The 20,369-nt window shown below is 44.3% G+C and overlaps 2 protein-coding genes across 2 annotated transcripts in view; one reads left to right on the top strand and one right to left on the bottom strand.

The window, feature by feature from the left end:
• Positions 1–3,884, bottom strand: part of cnksr2b (connector enhancer of kinase suppressor of Ras 2b) — a 130,544-nt gene extending 126,660 nt beyond the window's left edge. Inside the window, exon 1 of the mRNA XM_076274307.1 lies at positions 3,454–3,884. Within this exon, the coding sequence (XP_076130422.1) occupies positions 3,454–3,517 (64 nt within the window). The 5' untranslated portion in view covers positions 3,518–3,884. The remainder of the gene's footprint in view (positions 1–3,453) is intronic.
• A 6,206-nt stretch (positions 3,885–10,090) lies between these two features.
• On the top strand, positions 10,091–18,846 carry nlrc3l1 (NLR family, CARD domain containing 3-like 1). Its single transcript, XM_076274004.1, has 7 exons — positions 10,091–10,203; positions 11,284–11,464; positions 11,796–11,909; positions 12,582–12,674; positions 13,812–13,920; positions 14,764–15,004; positions 16,133–18,846. The coding sequence occupies exons 2-7, from the start codon at positions 11,355–11,357 to the stop codon at positions 17,785–17,787; spliced, it is 2,322 nt and encodes a 773-aa protein (XP_076130119.1). The 5' UTR covers positions 10,091–10,203; positions 11,284–11,354; the 3' UTR covers positions 17,788–18,846.
• Positions 18,847–20,369: the final 1,523 nt, after the last annotated feature.

Below are 20,369 nucleotides of genomic sequence, written 5' to 3'. Positions count from 1 at the left end.
GGGAGGGAGAGGCAGGGATGGAGATGGGCACTGAGTCAGGCTTCCTCTCTCAGCACCAACATCACATGATTAAATATCCTACACACCGGAGGCCTGACACGCAACACACACATGCATATGTTCATGGGTGTGTGTGTGTGTGTGTGTGTGTGTGTGCATTTGTTTATGCCTGTTTATGGATGCGTGTGTGCATGTGCGTGCCATGTGCATGTATGCATGTATGTGTGTGTGTGACAGAGAGAGAATGAGAGAGAAAGAAAGAAAGATACATAGAATGAGAGAAAGACAAAGAGCTAGAGAGAGAGGGAGGTAGAGAGGAAGAGAGGGAGGGAGAGAGGGAGGGAGAGAGAGAGATGGAGGGAGGGAGGGAGAGAAAGAGAGAGTAGCATAAGCATGAGTAAACGAATAAACACATTAAGCCGTAACATTGAGGACCTAATCCTCTGCATCCCACAGATACAGCACTGACCCACACAAACACACACACACACACACAGCACACACGCACATGCACACGGCACACACAATCACACAGCACACACGCACACGGCACACAATCACATGGCACACACACACACACACAGCACACAATCTGGGATTGGGCATAAAGAGGCCCGAAGAGCCGTCCATCTCTCAGATTACACATCTAACCAGCGTATAAAGCCCCACTCACACACACACACATACACACACACACACACATTCCCGCTCACGCTGCACATGGGCACTGGGCACTACCGCACGACATCCTGTTGTGTAATGCTGTGATGGTGCCTGGAGGTGTTTGTTCTACGGTTTACTGGAGTTTTAATGCAAATGTGTGTTGCTATGGTGAACTCTTTAATTCTTCATTCCCAAAATGGATTCTGGGCTCTGAGGCCTCAGGTTTGGGTATAACAGTGTCTAACTGTCTGTCTGTCTGACTTCCGCTGCCTATTCATTTTAATTTGAGTGAGTGAGTGAGTGATGGTTCCCTGTACTGAGACACGGGGAGATCTCTCACTAAGAGCTGCGTAATGTGTGTGTGTGTGTGTGTGTCGCCCCTGTACTGAGACCTGTCTGGAACAGAGAGAGAGAGAGAAAGAGAGAAAGAGAGAAAGTGAAAGAATGAGAGAGAAAGAGAGAGAGAAAGTGAAAGAGAGTGTTTGTGACAAACACACACACACACACACACACACAGCAGGCCACTGACACCAGGTGAACATGGGATTGCAACAAGTGAGCTGGCTGAGAGAACAGGTGATCTGGTATCTGTACCTGTTGTGTGACTCTGGATCAGAACTTTGTGTCCAAACAGGCAGGGAGATTGAGACCACTAAGCTGACCCATGTACAACAACAGCAACATGGACACACAATTGCGCTGGACCTGGGGGAAAATGCAATTTCATCCTAGATTTGGCTTTAATCTGTGCTGGGGTCAACAAGCTCTCTGTGTTGGTGTTTGCATCCAGAGATTGGGGTGGGCAGGTGCGTTGGGTAGAGTGCACTGCGTTGGCTTAGTGCCCTCCTCAGAGCCCCAGCTTTGGAGGGTGGACAGGCCACTCCCTCCTCTGTTTGGCCAGCATTACATTATTCATCTGTCGGATCTGATCTGCTACTGTGACTGAAGCTGGAGCTCTCCTCTCCTGCCCTCTCCTCTCTTCTCCCCGCGCCTCTCCTCTCCTCCCTTCTCCTCACCTCTCTTCTCTTTTCTCTTTCCTCTCTTATCCTCTCCTCTCCTCTCCTGCCCTCTCCTCTCTTCTCCCCATGCCACTCCTCTCCTCTTCTCCCTTCTCCTCACCTCTCTTCTCTTTTCTCCTCGCCTCGCCTCGCCTCTCCTCTCCTCTCCTCTAGAACTCTAGAACCTGCGGGTGTAACTCCTGTGCAGACCCGTCTGCTCCAAACTTGACCAGTGCTTGCGATCTGATGTGATTAGTGTCTGACGGCCTGATACTGAGAGGGAGCCCTGTCAGATGGCTGTCAGGTTGGATACAGCTGCACTCTGTCAGTCTGTCGGTCCCTCCCTCCTGCAAACCAAACCCTCATGAAATCAATAACAGCCCTGACGGAGACTCAGCCAAACTCTCCGTCTGCTGTTTACAAGGGAGCACCATGAAGGAGTCAGAATCACTCTGTGGTATCAAGCTCTCTACTGTACTATGCATGTGCTATAAATAGAGATTTTGCATATGTGTTTGTCTATGTGTGTGTCAGCGCATGTTTGAGGGAGAGACAAGTAAGAACAGAACAGTGGACAAAAGAGGAAGAGAGGGAGGAAGATACATAAAGAACCTGGAGAAAGAAAAGAATTACTGAGGAGATCGAAGAGAGAGAGAGTGTGTGTGTGTGTGTGTGTGTGTGTGTGTGTGTGTGTGTGTGTGTGTAAGTGTGAATAGTACATGTGTGTGTGTCCGAATGTGAGTATGTATTTGTGTGTGTGTATGTCTATGCGTGTGTGTGTGCGAATGTAAGTGTGTATTTGTGTATGTGTTTGTCTGTGTGTGTGTGTGTCTATGCGTGTGTGTGTGTGTGTGAGTGTGAGTGTGTGTAAGTGTGTGTGTGTGTGTGTGTGTGTGTGTGTGTAATGGGTGATTCCCCCCGACTAGCCCGGGGGTCTCCCAGTGGATGGGTAGTGAGCTACACGTGACCCATCCGGTTTCCTGCACGGTGATGACAAGACGCGACGCGACACGGCCAACCACAACATGCACTCACTGAACCCCCCCATACTGGGCCTATAACAGCTGACTGACCCCTCCATGCCTCACAGACCCCCCCCTCAGCACTGATCTCAGTAGAAGCAAAGGGAATCTGAGGAGTGTAACAACATTGCTTGCAAAACCTCAAGTGTACCTGGGTAGATGACAATATGATGACAGGTACACATATTCAGGTAGCAGGTAAGGACTTAAAAGTCCTATTCTAGGCTCTGGGGATGGCAACAAAAGCCCACGCAGTTCCACTATGCTCCAAAGACATAATGTAATGTACAAAGACATGATGCTCAAACAGTATAGGCATTCGCTTTTAACGCAATGCCTCTTTATATACTAATGTGGATTCTATTTGTGTATGTGTGTGGGCGTGCATGTGTTTTTGAGTGCTGCATGCTCTATCTTTAACAGATACAGCCAAGACACCTGTTCACTATGCTCTCAAAAACAGACAAAAGAAATGATGCGCTAAAGCTAAAAATACATAGATTTGGCGATAACGACAATGCCTGGGGGTAGTCCAAACACCAAAATCGCGTCCAAAACAGTCCCAAGAGCCTACGTCCACCCCATCAGTCCAAAACAATAACATGCGAGATTCTCGCGTCACCGACGCTCCACTCACTCCCTCACTCACTCAAGGTTACCATCACCAGCGCATCAGTGTCCGATCTGCTAGGCATTTATGAGTTAATGTTCAGGGTAAACATGTAAACATCCCCTTCCGTCCGAGCCTAAGCTGTCGGTGACACACTCACCTTTCATCCAGTCCACCACCTGGCTCGTTGTCCATTTACTCACGGGTTCCATTATCAGTGCCATTGTGGAAGTTTTGGCAGTTCCTGCCCTACGATAGAGTCAGAAGGAGAATCGCCTCGACACTGCTAGGCGCAATGTCAAATTGCTCCCAATTGCCTCGAAATTAGATTGAACTGGTCATCCGATGATAACTGCAGTCCGTGTTAACAAAGAGCAATATCAAAAGCGACGATTAAGGTCCTTAACTCCGAAGCATCGTTGGTTGCGGACAGCATCCCCGTTCGCTGAAGTCTTGGGCATTCCTTCATAAGCGACTTGGCCCTTCAATGCGCACAGACACAATCTGTTTTTTATTTCAATTATATCTGTATATACTGTTTCCAAACTCTCTGTGTCGTATGATTTTGGTCAGTGTTTCGATGAGCCTTCGATAAAAGATCCCTACGAAGCATCAATTTGGCATTGTGTCACACCGCTCCGACTTGCAGCTCCGCTACAGCACCGTCACTCTCCAACGCACGCTCTCGTATCCCTCTCCTCTCCTTGTTTGTCGCCAGCCCTCTCTCCCTTCCTCCCTCCCTCCCTCCTCCCTCTCTTTCTATCTCTCTTTTCCTCAACTCAACCATCAAAGAACGCAGCCTAGCGGAAACGTCCCTCGCAACAATGGGATAGTGAACGTGGAGAGTGTTGTCTGTGGCTTGTCCCTTTGGGGTTAGTGAATTTATTATAAATAACACATAAAGCGTCCTAGGCTACAAGGGCAATTATGAGGCAGCTTCAGGATTTTCCATTAGATGGGCTACACTAGCGACATATAGCCTATGATTTGCAGGGAATATGATGTTAATAGGGTACTGATAGTACATAATGACGTGGTGACTAATAAAAGAAAGCCTCGGCTTTCATTAACATGCGAAGGGGATCGTGTAGATAGGTTGTAGCCTAGGTTATCCTCAGGTAGGCTAAATGCGACTGTGTCAACTAAATAATTATTGACGTCTCAATTTAAACCAATTAAGCAGGCAACCACTGAAACAGACTCTTGTGACTCGTTTTTAAGGAAGATGAGGAGGAGGCTGCTGCGCGCGCCTCGCCAATTCAAGCGTTCACGACACGAGCTGCACGAGGGCTGTCACCGCCTCGAGGAGCTACAGGAGAAAGAGAGAGCTAAGGCGCCCTCGGGTGTAACGTCACACCGATTACATTCCCGAAGATGCCTCGCCCCAACTAGAGTTTTCAATCTGCGGGAGTAAATAGCTTCACTGAAGTATAGAATAAACTGTAAGGCACCTCACGGATGGCTCATCTGATGGAACATTTCTTGAATAACTGACTGACTGGACGGGATCTGATTTTATTAACTTAAAACCCTTTCATTTTGGTATATCCTACCTTAAGCTATTTCATTATGAGTTGTATGTCATTTTGACAAGAATCATCTTTTTAAAAAATCAAAGCCCCTCCTGCAATTAATATTTTACTCGTTTTAATCTTTTACTGTTTAATTAACCAATTAATTAAATGTCAGGTTTCCAACATGTAAGTTTAAATTGGATGGATGTGTGACAGAGGTGTGTGTGTGTGTGTGTGTGTCTATGTGCATGTGTGTACCAGGTGTGTGTGTGTGTGTGTGTGTATGTGTGTGTGTGTGTGTGTGTGTGTGCATGCACCAGATGTGTGTGTGTGTGTGTATACCATATGTCCTGGTGACTGACTGCATTTGGATGAGAGAGAGGAGAGGAGGGGGGACAGGAACACTGAAGGAGTGTCTCAGAGTTCAAGGTCAATGTATCAGAGTTCAAGGTCAGTGTCTCAGAGTTCAAGGTCAGTCTCAAGCAGTAGCCTATCCATCAGCCTCTATCAGGAGATGACACCGAAGCAGAGGACCTGTGACTGGACCTGAAATCAATCTCTCTCAGCATCCCCTATACACTACAACTCCATTGGTCCAGGGTTTTTTTTGAGGGGGGGGGGGGGGGTATTGTTATTTTACACGAAGTGTTTAATCTACACCACCAGATACAAAAAACACAACTGGATTTGTTTTCTGGAAGTGGAAATGGGGACATGCAGGCGCTTAAAGTCATCATGCTGGAGTTTGCCTCCTCGGGTCAGGCGTGACTTTTCCCGTTTGTTTTGAAAGTAGATGTCTGGGCAGATTGTGGTTGTTTGACAGAATCTTTCACTGACAAGGCCAAGCCTGTGGCATTTTGACCAACCTTGAGGAAAAAGTTCCATCCTGTTTAAATGAAGGCACTGTAGGATGTGTGTAGGATGTGTTCCAAAACGCAGATATTCTGGCTGCCCGCAGGAAATCACATGCATTGTGGATAGCTTATTTTTTAATGAAAACATAGCCTACTATCGAGTTTACAAATTATTTCCTTTAATTTCATGTTTCCATATCATTATAACCCGATTCAAAATGATTTATTATTTATGAATTAATTTGATTATTAATTAATAAATATTTTTAACACCTTTCCGACATTGCCCTTTTCATCTCGTATATAGTGGCTGCTGCTGTACCACAGTTTGGGGAATCCCTGGTTTATGTTCTTTCCTTCTGAGCCCTGTAAACGTTTGATAGATATATATGTGTATAGTGTATATATACTTTTTTGATCCCGTGAGGGAAATGTGGCCTCTGCATTTATCCCAATCCATGAATTAGTGAAACACACACAACACACAGTGAGGTGAAGCACACACTAATACCGGCGCAGTGAGCAGCCGGCATCAACAGCGGCGCTCGTGGAGCAGTGAGGGGTTAGGTGCCTTGCTCAAGGGCACTTCAGCCGTGCCTACTGGTCGGGGTTCGAACCGGCAACCCTCCGGTTACAGGTCCGAAGTGCTAACCAGTAGGCCACGGCTGCCTCAAGATAGATAGATAGATAGATAGATAGATACATAACTTTTCCCAGAGGGAAATTGCAGTGTTGCAATGGTGTGTGTGTGTGGGCATAATTCGCCCCAGGAGTTCATAGCTCTGTACATAAGTATATATACTCTTTTGATCCCGTGAGGGAAATTTGGTCTCTGCATTTATCCCAATCCGTGAATTAGTGAAACACACTCAGCACACAGTGAACACACAGTGAGGTGAAGCACACACTAATCCCGGCGCAGTGAACTGCCTGCAACAACAGCGGCGCTCGGGGAGCAGTGAGGGGTTAGGTGCCTTGCTCAAGGGCACTTCAGCCGTGCCTACTGGTCGGGGTTCAAACCGGCAACCCTCCGGTTACAAGTCTGAAGCACTAACCAGTAGGCTACGGCTGCCCCAATGTATACATATACATTATATATGTATACATATAGCTCTGCTAAGGATTTGTTACGATTGTTGTGGGCCCAATGGTGCCTGGGCATACTCTGGTGGAAATGTTAGTCTAATTTGTGTTGTCAGTTGCTGCTATGGATACAAGTTACAGTTAAATGCAAATGCAAATGCATTCCTGTCACCTCTTGATTGTTGTTCTTGCCACCAGTAGAGGGCGTTTGTGCAGGAAAAAAACTGAGCAGAACTTGGAAATGCACACACACATACACACACATACACACACACACACACACACACACACAGAGAGAGAGAGAGAGAGAGAGAGAGAGAGAGAAAGAGAGACACACACACACACTAAATGTGTGGCAGATCCTTAAAGGCAAGCTCCATATATGGATATATGTTTCTTTTTTTAAAAAAGAAAACAGCCAGGTTCAGGTGAGAAAGTATAAGATAAGCCTTTAAAGGCATAGCTCAAAGGACGAGACAGATGTGCTGATGCTCTAACTGTTGCCTATATGGGGGTTTCAAGGGCCTTTAGCCTTTAGCTCACCAAACTTGAGTTAGCTCACCAAACTGCAACCTTCTGTGTCATCACACAACTTTACCCTTTTAGTTGAAATGATAACTAATTCAATTGTAGAATAAACTAGTAATAACAACATGCAAATAATAAGCCAATATGATTAGACCAAATGAAATTGCTAGACTATGATGAACATTGAGGTCAGTGATTTAATGTTAGGGGTTCTCTTGTGCATTTAACCTAGCTGTTTAACTAATTTTATACAATGCCTAGGCTATCTATCTATAAAGCAAGAAGCCTCTGTGTGTGTGTGTGTGTGTGTCTGTGGCACGCCTATCTCGCTGACCGTTTGTCAGACTGACCTAAGATTTCGTATGTGGCTCGCGCGTGGCACAAAGGTGTGCACTCTTGATTTTGAAGATTTTTGAATGCATATTTCAAAATGTGCTTATTTACGTAGGACGTTTATCGCTGCACTGCACTGTTTCCAAGAGGACCAGTTTAAGGGGAGCTCCACCCCATGGATCGTGTACTGACAGTAGCTAGGTCCAGAGAACGGGCTCTGCTAGGTCTCACTTTGATGATAGTCAGTTGCAATTTAAAGAGGCCCTATGCAACAATTTTAGCAAAAATGACCTTAATTATGCCGGTTGAGAGTCGTTCTGATGGTTCTACAACACTTTTTGGGTCGTTTGGTGGGTGCTTCGTCTCCCCCTAGTGCTTCTACGCGGAAAAACCGAATATGCAACTTTCTGGTCAAGGTCGGAACACATCCGGATGTAACTCGGCGGAAATACTCGAAAATGTAGTCAGATTTAGTCAGATTGTAGTTTCTAAGAAGACTGCAAAACGGACTCCGACTTGGCTTTGTTGCTGTTGAAATTGTAAGTAGCCTACCTTTGGGTGAACTTCGTTTTTGTAATGTGATTTTTGCTCGACCGTTTTATTGTGAGCCCTATGTGTTTAGCTTAGTTTATTGATGCTAGCTCGCTAGCTATTGGGCGTTTAGCGTAGCAGTCACTTGCTACCGAAGCTGCAGGGGGAGCTATGTCGTGAATAATGCGAGCCCAAATCAGGCGAAAACCCAGAAACAGCGAAGGAATAACAAGACCTGCATAGGGCTTCTTTAAACAGATTACTCGGGAACCGCTTGTGGGTTAAGATGCAAGATGATTATCATGCCTGACCTCAACAATAAAGACTCCCTGTATGCAGTTTGCTTGCATAAAATGATTACTTGCAACAACACGCCAACAAACACGGGTATGACCACTCGAATAGCCCAGGCCAGAGCCATAGAGCCTCTCTATGGCTCTGGCCCAGGCTACTTTGGACTTTCAGGCTACTGGCCCAGGCTACTTTGGACTTTCAAGAGACTTTGACTAAAACCGACAATTCCGACTGCAAGGTCCCAAATTCAAACGAGCAATAGGCTAATGCCACATAGCTAACGTTAGACAAGTTGCAGACTGAGCGACGGCACTTATCACGCCATTAAACACGGGTATATAGTGACCACTCAAAATAAAAGTATGTGCAAGCTTCGAATAGCATTAGGAAGTTATTCTATACACATTTAGCCTTAACTCAAAACAGTCATTATGTCATTCTGATCTGTAGAAATGTCACATGCAGCCATGCCTACATTTATTAGAGGCCACATTATAGGCTAATATATTATAATATTCAGTATTCATTATTAAATGCTTAGCTGGAATGATGTTTCCCTATCATCCTATTTTTAAAGCAGGCATACCTGTGGGCATGTAATTGAGCTACGGGTTTTCTTCAGGAATGGCATGTTTGAACGGGCACTGCACTAGTTATACTACAATTGCTGATGACAGTCACTCAGAGGCTATTTACTGGGGGATATGATATATTTGGTGATAACACCTACATAGCCACGATGTTTAGTGTCCCTAACACCATTAAACATAATGAATAAAATAAATAAATAGGCTACAGTTCAAACAACCATTATTATTTGTTCATGAAATATATTTAAACTGGACTGAACTGCCCACTTCTTGGTACGAGATCCACTGTCAGCTGCTCATTAGGGCCCAGAACCATTTTACTGGGACACGTGCCCCAGTATTGAACTGCTGTGTCCCAGACAGTCCGGAAAAAGGAATATATAGCATGTATAGATGGCCGAAGTCATATGGCCGAAGTAATTAGCTTAGGTTAACTAGCTGAACAACACAGGTGACCACTACTGCATCATTTCATGGAGTGCTGAAATTACACTATTTTTGACAATTTCTGAACTGTGAAATTCAGCAAATATGTTTTGTGGTTGTAAACGTATTGCAGCATCATCATAACTATTCCATCTGTGTGTGCATGGTTAAAATTCTGAAGTGCAAATATTTCTATCCATAGATACAAATGATCAATTCTAAGCACTGAATTTCTTTTCAAAGTGTACCAGATTGATACATTTAAACATTAAAATATAAAACATGTTCTTAGGGGGAGCATGCCCCCGTACCCGCCTAGGAGGGGTCTTCTGCCCCATTGCAGCTCGATGTCTAGTGACGCCTGTTAGGGGCTGAGCACACCTAGACTATAAGGTCTTATCTACAATCGCCCCTGGCAAGCCCTTACAAAAATAAATGCAGTTATGTGACAAAAAACTTTCTGAAGTAGGCTACAATGCATTACAATGCAGTTTCATGTCCAAAACATTGCATTTCTGCATATATGCACTACAAAAATGCAGTTTTGACACGTTAATAAGTCATATAGTTCAGTAGGCTACTGTGTCTTTAAAACAGGCGTACACAAACAGACGAAAGCGAAACTGCTAAGGAAGTAAGTGCTCCTCCTGTCTTCTAGAAAGTCTCTACATGCACACCTCGATGCACTGCGTTGTCGAATGTATAAAGTAATATTGTCCACTTAACAGCTGAAATGAGGATCTGAAAGAGTAGAAATGTAAGTAACTGCTGTAACAAACTATTTGACTTCGAAAGTCAGTCCAATAACTTAGAGGTAATAACCTACTGTCCCATTTCCGTAGCTGTTACAAGAAGTTAGCTAGCCTCTCCAACACTTTTACACTACATCAGATTGCTGGCGATAGGTATTTTTTTCATTCTTTAAATATAACATTACATGCACTACTGAAGGTCTGGTGAGAGGTTTATGAGTGAGTTTATGTTTAGCTGTTCAGAAGACCGATATCGTGATATGCATGCATAGTCGTTGTAGGCCACTGTAACTAACGTTAGGCGTGTGTGGGGGCAGGTTGCAACAACGCTGATTCAAAGTTCGGCCCTTGTGGTGTATGCGTTAACCTAGTCCCATTAAATTAGACCACAGCTGAAACGTGGTGCCTCTAGGCCAGTTTTCCACAATCCTCTCTATATTTATTGCAACCACATTTGTAACCGTTGCATACCGGAGTCACGACATGAAAGAACATATCAAAGGTCACACAAGCCTCCGTCTTAATCGTTGGGGTAGGCAGGTGTCCATGTCGTGTTTTATGAGGTCATATAGTATCAGGATATAGCTTAAAGACTGTCAAAAGCTCATCCGTCAAGAGGTTTGTATTTTGTCCCTTCCTACCTCGAGACATCCTGCAGCTCAGGACAGTGTTTGCAGTCACTTAGCTAGTGTGCAGACTCAGAGTCATCCAATGTTACATCAGGATTTAAGCAAATGTTCAAAGGTGACAACAAACGTGTTGCAAAAGTATTCAACCCCCATGAAATTTATCACAATTTTCACATTTTAAAAAAACATACTTTATCATATTTGCGCAATCAGTGTTTTTATTGTGGACATTTATATTTGTTATGATTTCAAAAAATCATTGTAATTAAAATATACGTATTAGATGTACTAAATAGTGAATATTTAGATTGATGAAAACACTGATCTTTTTAAATAAGAAAATCGAAAGCATTAATTCCTGTCTGCATATTATTTCTGAGTGTGTGCTATTTCTGAGTGTGTGTTAATTCTGAGTGTGTGTTATTTCTGAGTGCCTTTCTATATTTGTCTCGTTAGCATCGCCCTCCTCTGAACCTGAGCAACATCCACCACGCATTGCACTCTCTCCGAGAGACACACGTAGAGAAATGGACACGCAGTCGGAGATTCCAGCCGGTCGCGGAGCCTCCATCCACGGGTCTGAGCATAATGACGATGGCATGACCTGGGATAGGCGATCGTTTGATTTACCAGAATGGTATGTGATACTTGTGTACCTGTGCTTGTGTGCTCCAAACTCTCACTAGTTCTTCTGACAGTGAATAAGTACTCTTAAAGATGCTCCTGCCGGAGGCTAACAAAGCCAGGCATTGTATCCACACACAAGTGCTGTTTTATGCTTCCCATAAGAACCCTTATAGAAGGATGGAGTCAAATGTAACTATAACGTAATGCAGTCATTTATGTTACCCTTTTAGATGTTTAAACTGCATGTTCTGTTTCTCACCTGTTGATCCTGTGCCATGTGACCATGCCCAGTGATGTTTTGTTTCTCACCTCTTGTTCCTATGCCGTGTGACCATGCCCAGTGACATCCAGAGAGCCGCCTCACCTGCCCCGAGTTACCTGTCCATGGAGAGCGACAGCATGGATTGCAGCGACGCAGACGCTGCACCTGCTGCACCTGAAGACATTTTAATCAAGTATGTCAGGGTTTGCTGCTAACCGATGAGTGTATTAGGAGCCTTGTATTACCAGACACAAAGTCATGTTTTACACTTTCTTTCGTAAACTTGTATTTAGTAAGGACACAGACAACATATTAAATGTTGAAAATGACAAATTTGACTATTTCATGGAAAATATAATTATGTTCAATTTGAATTTGATACCAGCAACACATTTAAAAAAAACGTGGGAAAACAGGAGGAATGTTTCACAACTAATTAGGGTAACTGGCAACATGATTGGGTATAAAAAAGAGCATCCCAGAGAGGCAGAGTCTCTTAGAAGTAAAGATGTAGCGGCATTCATCACTCTGTGTAAACCTGAGTTTAAAGGTTGTATCAGCGATAGCGGGGTAACGTCCCCAGACGTTACCAGACACAAAGTGATGTTTTATAATCTCAGCAAAAACTGTAGGGAACTTTGGCAAGTAGCGTCAGGAAAACTAGGAGCTTAACACTTGACTTAACAACTCTTGTCTAATCTTCATCTCTAGAAATAGGTGGATATGTTGAAATAAATAAAATGTAAATAATAATGAACAAAATGTCAAGGGTGCATTATGGAGAAGTTTGTAAAGATGTGTTAGTGATAATTCCTTGTAAGTGTTCTTTCCTTCAGGTGTTCATGAGATGTTGTTGTGCCTACAGGATTGAGTTTGAAAGACCGGAGTCGACAGCGTCAAGTGTCTACTCTCTGGAGAGTGACGAGGGCGTGGAGGACGAGCTGAAGGCCGAACTCCAGTAAGAACACGCGCGCACATACACGCACGCACGCACACATACATACACACACACACACACACACACACACTCTCCCATCAGACTCTCCCATCTGCAGATATGACCTAGACACCCTTGTGTAATGAACTGGGACACCAGTGAACAGAGATTCTCAGTATTGCTTAGTTTTTTTTTTGGAAAAAAAGTTGAAAAAGCCTACATCAAAGTGTAACTCCGGAGTAAAAATGACCTAAGGTCTATTTACGGTAGTTAACAACTTCAAACGTTTGATTGAGAGCAAAATTACCTTAATTGGTGGCGTTTTGAGCAAGACCGTTTATTTGCATTATCACTGAATGGACTTACAGTGATGCTAACAGGGCAAGGTGCCACGTTAATATTTTATACCACTAACAATGCTCAAAATAGACCGTATTTTCCGGACTATAAGTCGCACCGGAGTATAAGTCGCACCAGTCAAAACATTTTCATTAAGAGGAAAAAAACATATATATAAATATATATATATATGTTGCACCTAAGTCACAGGACCGGCCAAACTATGAAAGAAAGTGCGACTTATAGTCTGGAAAATACGATAATTATACTTCTGTGGTGGTTTCTACAGACAAACCGAAGATTGTAACAAGTGTACAAGGAGGTTATAACAAGACCTGTATCTGTAGGAAAAGAATTCCATGGCTTCCTGGTCTGGTATCGATAAATCTGCGGGCGTGTTCAATCGAATCAGCGCTGCGCAGATCTGGCTAAACGTAAGGTGTGTTTGTATCGAAAGATTCAACCAGATCTGCGCAACACTGCAAGGTTGAACACGTCTTCACGGTCTTGCTCAAAACGCCACCAATCAACATAATTTTGCTCTCAATCAAAAGTTTGAAGTTGTTTACTACCATAAATAGACCCTAGGTTGTTTTTAATCTGGAGTTACACTTTAAGTATAATATTAATAATATCAATATAATAACAATATAATATCAGTAGCAACAGTTAAAGTATATAAAGTACACCAGCATGTTTACATGAAGTGGTTCAATGGATGCCAATTCTCCCAGTATTCCGTTTCTGTCTCAGACACAGATGTGCCTGGGTGTAAGTGGGATTTGCCATGACAACGGTACTTTCTGCTTCTGTGTTTAGGGTTCGCAGGAGGCCCAAAAACAAGAAAAGCCGCTCTGGGAAACCGGAGCTTGCGATCGCCCCGAACTACAAGAGGCACCCGGCTCTGACTGTCAAATACACGTTCAAGGTTCGCCTTTCACTTTCAAGTTCACTAATAATTCATGCAACTTGGAGAAGTTCATCCAACTTGTGGTTTTTTGTAGTGCATAACATTTTGAACAATATTTAGGATATAACATTTTGCAGTTGTCCACATCTCTACCCAGGGCTGAGCTATAGGCAGGAATAGTGCAAGGGAATTGAGCAAGAGTGTTGTAACTCCATTTACACTTAAACTCATTGGGTATGAAAAAGAGAAATCATATTTAACAGTATTTCTCCATAGAGGAAGAGTCCAGGTGCTAAAATGGCCTGTCTGCGATCCAGACCTGTCAAATTAGGTGCATCATGGAATGAAAAACATGATTAAGAATACCTCATACTGTTGAGCAATTGAAATCCTATATCGGGCAGGAATGGAACATTTAATTCTCAAAACTCAAGCAGCTGGTCTTCTCAGTTCCTAAACATTTACAGAGTTGTGTTAAATTGAGAGGTGAAGCAGCAAATTCAAAATGAACACATATTTTCCATGAAATAGTCAAAAGTTTCATTTTGAACATTTGACATGTTGTCTATGTTCTTTTTGCTGCTAAATATGGGTTTACAAGACTTGTATATTATCACATTCTGTTTTTATTTGCATTTTACACAACGTCCCAACTTTTTCTGATTTGGAGTTGTACATACAGTTACTCACAACTTTATAGTCACAAGTTCACTTGGAAAATATGGTAGGAAGATGTCCTGTTTTATAGTGTGTAACATAAAATGTGTACATTTTATATTGTGTAGTGTATATTGTTGTGTTGTGTATATATATTGTGTATAGGATGCATTGTAGCCCAGATTGTTTTTGTTTTAATTTCAGCTCCTCCAGCAAGTGTTAAAGAAGCTGACTGAAGCTCAGATGAAGTTCTTTAAGAAGTTCCTGTGGGAACGTTACCCTGAGTTCTTCAGGGACCCTCTGGATGTCCTGGACCTCATCGACTTGGTGGACAAGATGCTGGAGTGCTGTGACATCGACATCTCGCTCAACATCACCCAGCATGTGCTCGAGTTCATGGGACTCCGTAAACTCGTGAGCTACATATGTGGACACCTTCATAGGAGTAAGAACAACTTTACCCACCAACAACTAGGGATGTAACGATATGAAAAATTAACCTCACGCTTATAGTGACTAAATTGTCACGGTTTTCGGTATTATCGCGGTATAAAAAGACACAGAGTGGCGTTTTGCGTGCAGACGTTTTGCGGTGAAAATGTTCCGCCTTTTAAAATCAGGTGTAACCTAATCCGAATCGCAGTTAATTACATCATGCAGCTTGGGTGTATGTCTAAAGCAGGCTCGGATGAAGCTGGGAAGGATTAAACACACGGTTTCCACACCGCGGTAATCAACTGCGATAATTATGATATTTGAAATGAAAACGGTAATTGTTATCGTCAGCATGTTTATCACGGTTTACCATTATACCGGTAATCGTTACATCCCTACCAACAACATATGACACACACTTACCTGCACGGGCTATGATCTTGTCCTATCACCAGCCCTTGAGACCTGTAATAAGCTGATATCCCTGTCTTATGTTAGAACTTTCACGCATGAGAAACATATGGAACAGACTAACCTTCATGGGCTATGATTGCATCCATCATATAACCTCTTATTAGTCCTTGTGACCTTTAATAAGCTGATATCCCTGCCGTACACATGTTGCACATGATAGAGACTGGTCTTCATGGCCTATAATTGTAGCAAATTGTGGCTGTAAACTATATTGGCATGACTTCATATTACAACTTGATAGTGCAGCCGTGGCCCACTGGTTAGGGCTTCGGACTTGTAACTGGAGGGTTTGCCGGTTTGAATCCCGACCAGTAGGAACGGTTGAAGTGAAGTGAAAGCACCTAACCCCTCACTGCTCCCCGAGCACCGCTGTAGGAGGCAGCTCACTGTGTCGGGATTAGTGTGTGCTTCACCTCACTGTGTGTTCACTGTGTGCTGAGTGTGTTTCACTAATTCACGGATTGGGATAAATGCAGAGACCAAATTTCCCTCACAGGATCAAAAGAATATATATACCGGTACTTATACTATGTATCCTCAAAATAACAGTGTTGGTAATATGAATAACCGACACTGTTGGTTTGAATATTTTGAATTATTCATAAGCACACGTGTTGTTATTACTCCTTACGACCTGTAATAAGTAGACGTCTCTGTCTTGCAGATGAGGTGCGCTATGGTTTGAAGCAGCAGCTGAGAGAGAAGTACTCTGTCATTCACGAAGGCTGCCCAAAGAATGGCGGGCCAGCGGACTTTGAGTCGGTCTACGCCGACCATTTCATCACGTCGGGGCTGTACGCGCCGGTCAACGGCGAGCACGAGCTGAGAGGGCTGGTTGAGGAGCTGAGGGTGGACAAGCGGTTCAAGTACAAGCCCATAAAGAACACCGACATCTACAACCCGGAAATCGTGGCCGAGCGGTACCTGAGGCTCATGGTCATGAGGGGCATCGCCGGGATCGGCAAGACCACGGCCGTGCAGCGCTTCATAATGGACTGGGTCAACGAGAAGGCGCACGAGGAGATCTACTTCGTGTTCCCGCTGTCGGGCGAGTACGTGATGCAGCACCTGGACGAGGAGAAGTCGCTCCGAGAGATCCTGAACGAGCTCTACCCCGCCGTGGTGCCCCTGGCCGACCTGGAGTTCGAGGACTGCCAGCTGATGTTCATCCTGGACGACGCGGACGAGCTGGTGCACGAGCTGGACTTCCTGTACACGCACTGCTGGTGCGACTCCAACACCGTGGTGCCCGTGCGCAACCTGTTCATCAACCTGATCAAGGGCAACCTGCTGCACTACTCCTTCCTGTGGATGGTGACGCGGCCGCTGTCGTCCTGCGCGCTCCCCTCCGACCGCGTCAACCAGGTGGTGGAGGTGCGCGGCTTCGAAGAGGACGCCCGCGACCAGTACTTCCGCAAGCGCTTCGGCGGCGAAAAGGACCCGGCGCAGGCCGAGCGCGCCGTTGCCTACGTGCGCGCCAACAAGACCATCTTTATCATGTGCCACCTGCCCATGTTCTGCTGGGTGGTGTCCAACTACCTGAAGAAGGTGTTCAAGAAGTACCCGCGGGGGCAGGAGCCGCCGGGCGCCCTCACGGAGCTCTACGCGCACCTGGTGCAGGTGTACTTCAACATGCGCGAGAGGCGCGAGAGGGAGACGGGCCCGCTGGCCGACGACAAGAAGTGGGAGGACAGCAGGCAGCTGCTGATGAAGATGGCCAAGGTGGCGTACACCATGCTGGACAAGGAGGCCTTCCACGTGTCCAAGAGCAACTGGAATGACGAGGACTCGGACGCCAAGGAGGCAATCGTGCGCTCGGGGCTGCTGTCCGAGTACTACCGTGAGAGGTTCATCCTGTATCAGGAGAAGATCCGCTGCTTCATCCACCCCACGGTGCAGGAGTTCATGGCTGCCCTCTACGTGTTCCTCATGTTCAAGAACCACGGAAAGAACGTTCTAGACACCAGCAAGATATCCATGATCAAGCTCCGGGACCTGAGCCTGGCGGACGTGTACAAGTCAGCCGTGGACAAAGCGGTGCACTCCAAGGCGGCCGCCACCTGCCACTACGATCTCTTCCTGCGCTTCCTGGCAGGCATGGGCGCCGAGTCTAACCAGAGGCTTCTGAGTAATTTTATTAATCAAGTCGGGTGCAAGAACTCGGCCCTCGAGGATGCCGCCAAGGCCCTCAGGAAAAAGATGAAGGAGCATCAAGACAGAAAGGAGACTTTGGAGAAGTGCATTGAAGAACTGTACCCAACAACCAACCCAAGCCAAGCCAACCCAACAGCCTCACGCAAAGGAAGCTTTAAATTCTAACTCCATGACACTCACATAGGGTTTATGTTATTTACAAGACACTTTTGTCCAAAGCAACTTGCAATGACATCAGTAAACATTACAACATTAACATGAACAGTTTATAGAGAGGGTGCATTGCACCCCCTGACACCACGTGCCTTATTACGTTGATTTGAGATGATTTTTTTGTGCATTTTTATATTTTCTTTTGGAAATGGAGATATTGGAGATTGTCTTGATCAAAGTCATTCTGTTGCAGTACTTAACTTCAGCTAATGCTGGGATGCTTTTGACAGCCCACCAGCAGTGTGGAGCAAATTAATTTGAGTTTGTATTGTTTCTGGCTGTGCACTAACAAGAATTTTGTTATATAAGGAAAAGTAGTCTCTTTTTTTCCTTTATATCGCAAATGCTTTCATCCCATCATGAGGGTGATTTGCTGAAAGCTCTATTACAAGGTAAGTAACATTGGCCATTCTATCTACAGCACTTGCCAGATGTTCATAGGAGTTAGTAAGGCAATGATAAATGCCAAATACCATGATAAATTATGTCCTGTCCAGAAATGCTTAATTGTCTCAATGTATATTAATAGCTTTACTCAAATGTATCTTTACTGAGCGTATGTCTTAACAAGCGTGTGCTGTAAGGTGAAATGTTCCAAGAGATCCCTGAGAACTGAAAAGGAAAAAGCAAAAGATGAAAGATGTTTTGTGGGGTTAATTACAAAGAGGAAAACAAGCAATAATGCTAGCAGTTGATTGGTGAAATAATGCTAGCAGTTGATTGGTGTTTGTGTGATCAGATGGGTAAAAGGGAGCGTGAGTATTGGTGGAGAGGTTTGTTAGTGTTTGTCTGCCAAGGATGCCTTTGTCACTGTCTATGCTTGTCATGCCTGTAATACCATTGTTAGCCTATGATGATCTCTCCACCCATGGGGAGTGATCTCAGCAAAATATGAAAACTCATCTTCAGAAGGTTGCATTTTTTTAAAATATGGTCACACAAAGCTGCATGCACATGACATGAAAACTGGTAAACTGGCAAAAACAATAAAGACAGGCGTAGTAAATTAAACACCGGAGTTTTGCGTCATACTATTGTACACTGGAGAGGACTATCGGGATTTCCCGAGAGTTTCAAATAAGACCACAGTGCACCGCAATATGAAGTGGACTGCTTGACTACTATGTGTACATGTTTTTCATTCCTTATTTATACAGTTTTGCTTATAGGTTTATAGCTGGCGGCATTTGTAGAATGTGTTCCAGTCTTTTAAGAAAACATGAGTGATCTGCCAAAACAGATTACTTTTATTTGAATGTAATTCAAGTTAAACTATATGACATCACAGAATAGCGCAATCATGAAACAAATATAAACGTGATTATCCCTGTACTATCCCTGTACTGTTCAAAAGTTTACATAGCCTTGGTTCTTAATACTGTGTATTGGTCCTTTTAGCATTTTTGATGGCTTGCAGCGTTTTGTGGTCGTTGTGGATCTTTTATTATGACCGCCGCGCAGCGAAGCGGCGGTCATATAGGTTTAGTCAGATTTTTTTTTTTTTTTTTTTCGCATGCCCAAATTTCCATCAATGAGTCCCGGGACACTGAAAGACCGGGGTACACAAAACTTGGTGGGCATGTACCCCCACATGGATAGCATGGAACCGTCATTTTTCGTTTTGATCTGTAGCCCCCCCACTGGACTGGACCCCCCGAAAGGAGGGTAGGGCAGACACAGTTCTCTGTGAATATCTTGAGAACTGTAGGGCCTAGGATGACAATTTTTTTCCATATGTTTGCCTCCAGGGGTCATGTTAACCCATTTCATGTGCACACATGTGCACAAACAGATACACACACACACATACATTCACAGTAATCATACGTATGACACATACTCACACAGTAGGCATATGTACGCTTGAATGCACAGGCACATACGCAGGCACACACACACACACACCCACACACATAACATAAACATAACACAAACAATCAAGAATTTCTCAGAATTATGAACAGGCAAGATGGAGGTGGGGTTGTATAAAATAAATTTTACATGTGAAATCTATGAACTAATCATGTTTTGGTACTTGTTGTCTAGCAGATACCAGTGAAAATTGAGTGTGGATAATGCAATTTAGTGAGACAGTTAGAATCATATAGGCCTTTCAGCGTGATTTATTTTTGTGGAAAAAATGTGCTGGACTGGGCGGCGGTCATATTTTGTACCGCTCTGCGGTACATCTAGTTACTTTTAGTACCGTTTCCTGTAAACACTTGGGTTGTCTTTAGTACCATGTCCCGTAAACACTTGGTTGGGTAAACACTTGGGTTGTCTCACGTGAAGTGCACATTTGAGATGTCCCCACAGTGGCTTAATGAGACTGAGATCCGAAAACTGTGATGGCCACTCCAGAACCTTCACTTACTCCTGCTGTAGCCACTGAAGGGTCAAACTGGTCCAAGTCCAAGTGTGTCCCATGTGCAGCTTTTGGGTCAGTGAGTGCAAATTGTCCTCCTTATAGCATGATGCATTAATCTTGCCAGCAATTCTGACAACATTCCCTGCATCTTTGTAGCTCACACACC

Source organism: Alosa pseudoharengus, unplaced genomic scaffold (genome assembly GCF_046254945.1).
Source record: "Alosa pseudoharengus isolate Yale_2024_CS ecotype anadromous, Long Island Sound unplaced genomic scaffold, YU_APseudo_1.1 YU_APseudo_1.1_scf_8, whole genome shotgun sequence".
In the NCBI taxonomy this organism is placed as follows: Eukaryota; Metazoa; Chordata; class Actinopteri; order Clupeiformes; family Clupeidae; genus Alosa; species Alosa pseudoharengus.
Note: the sequence above shows the minus strand (reverse complement) of the source record. Positions and strands in the feature narration are given on the sequence as shown.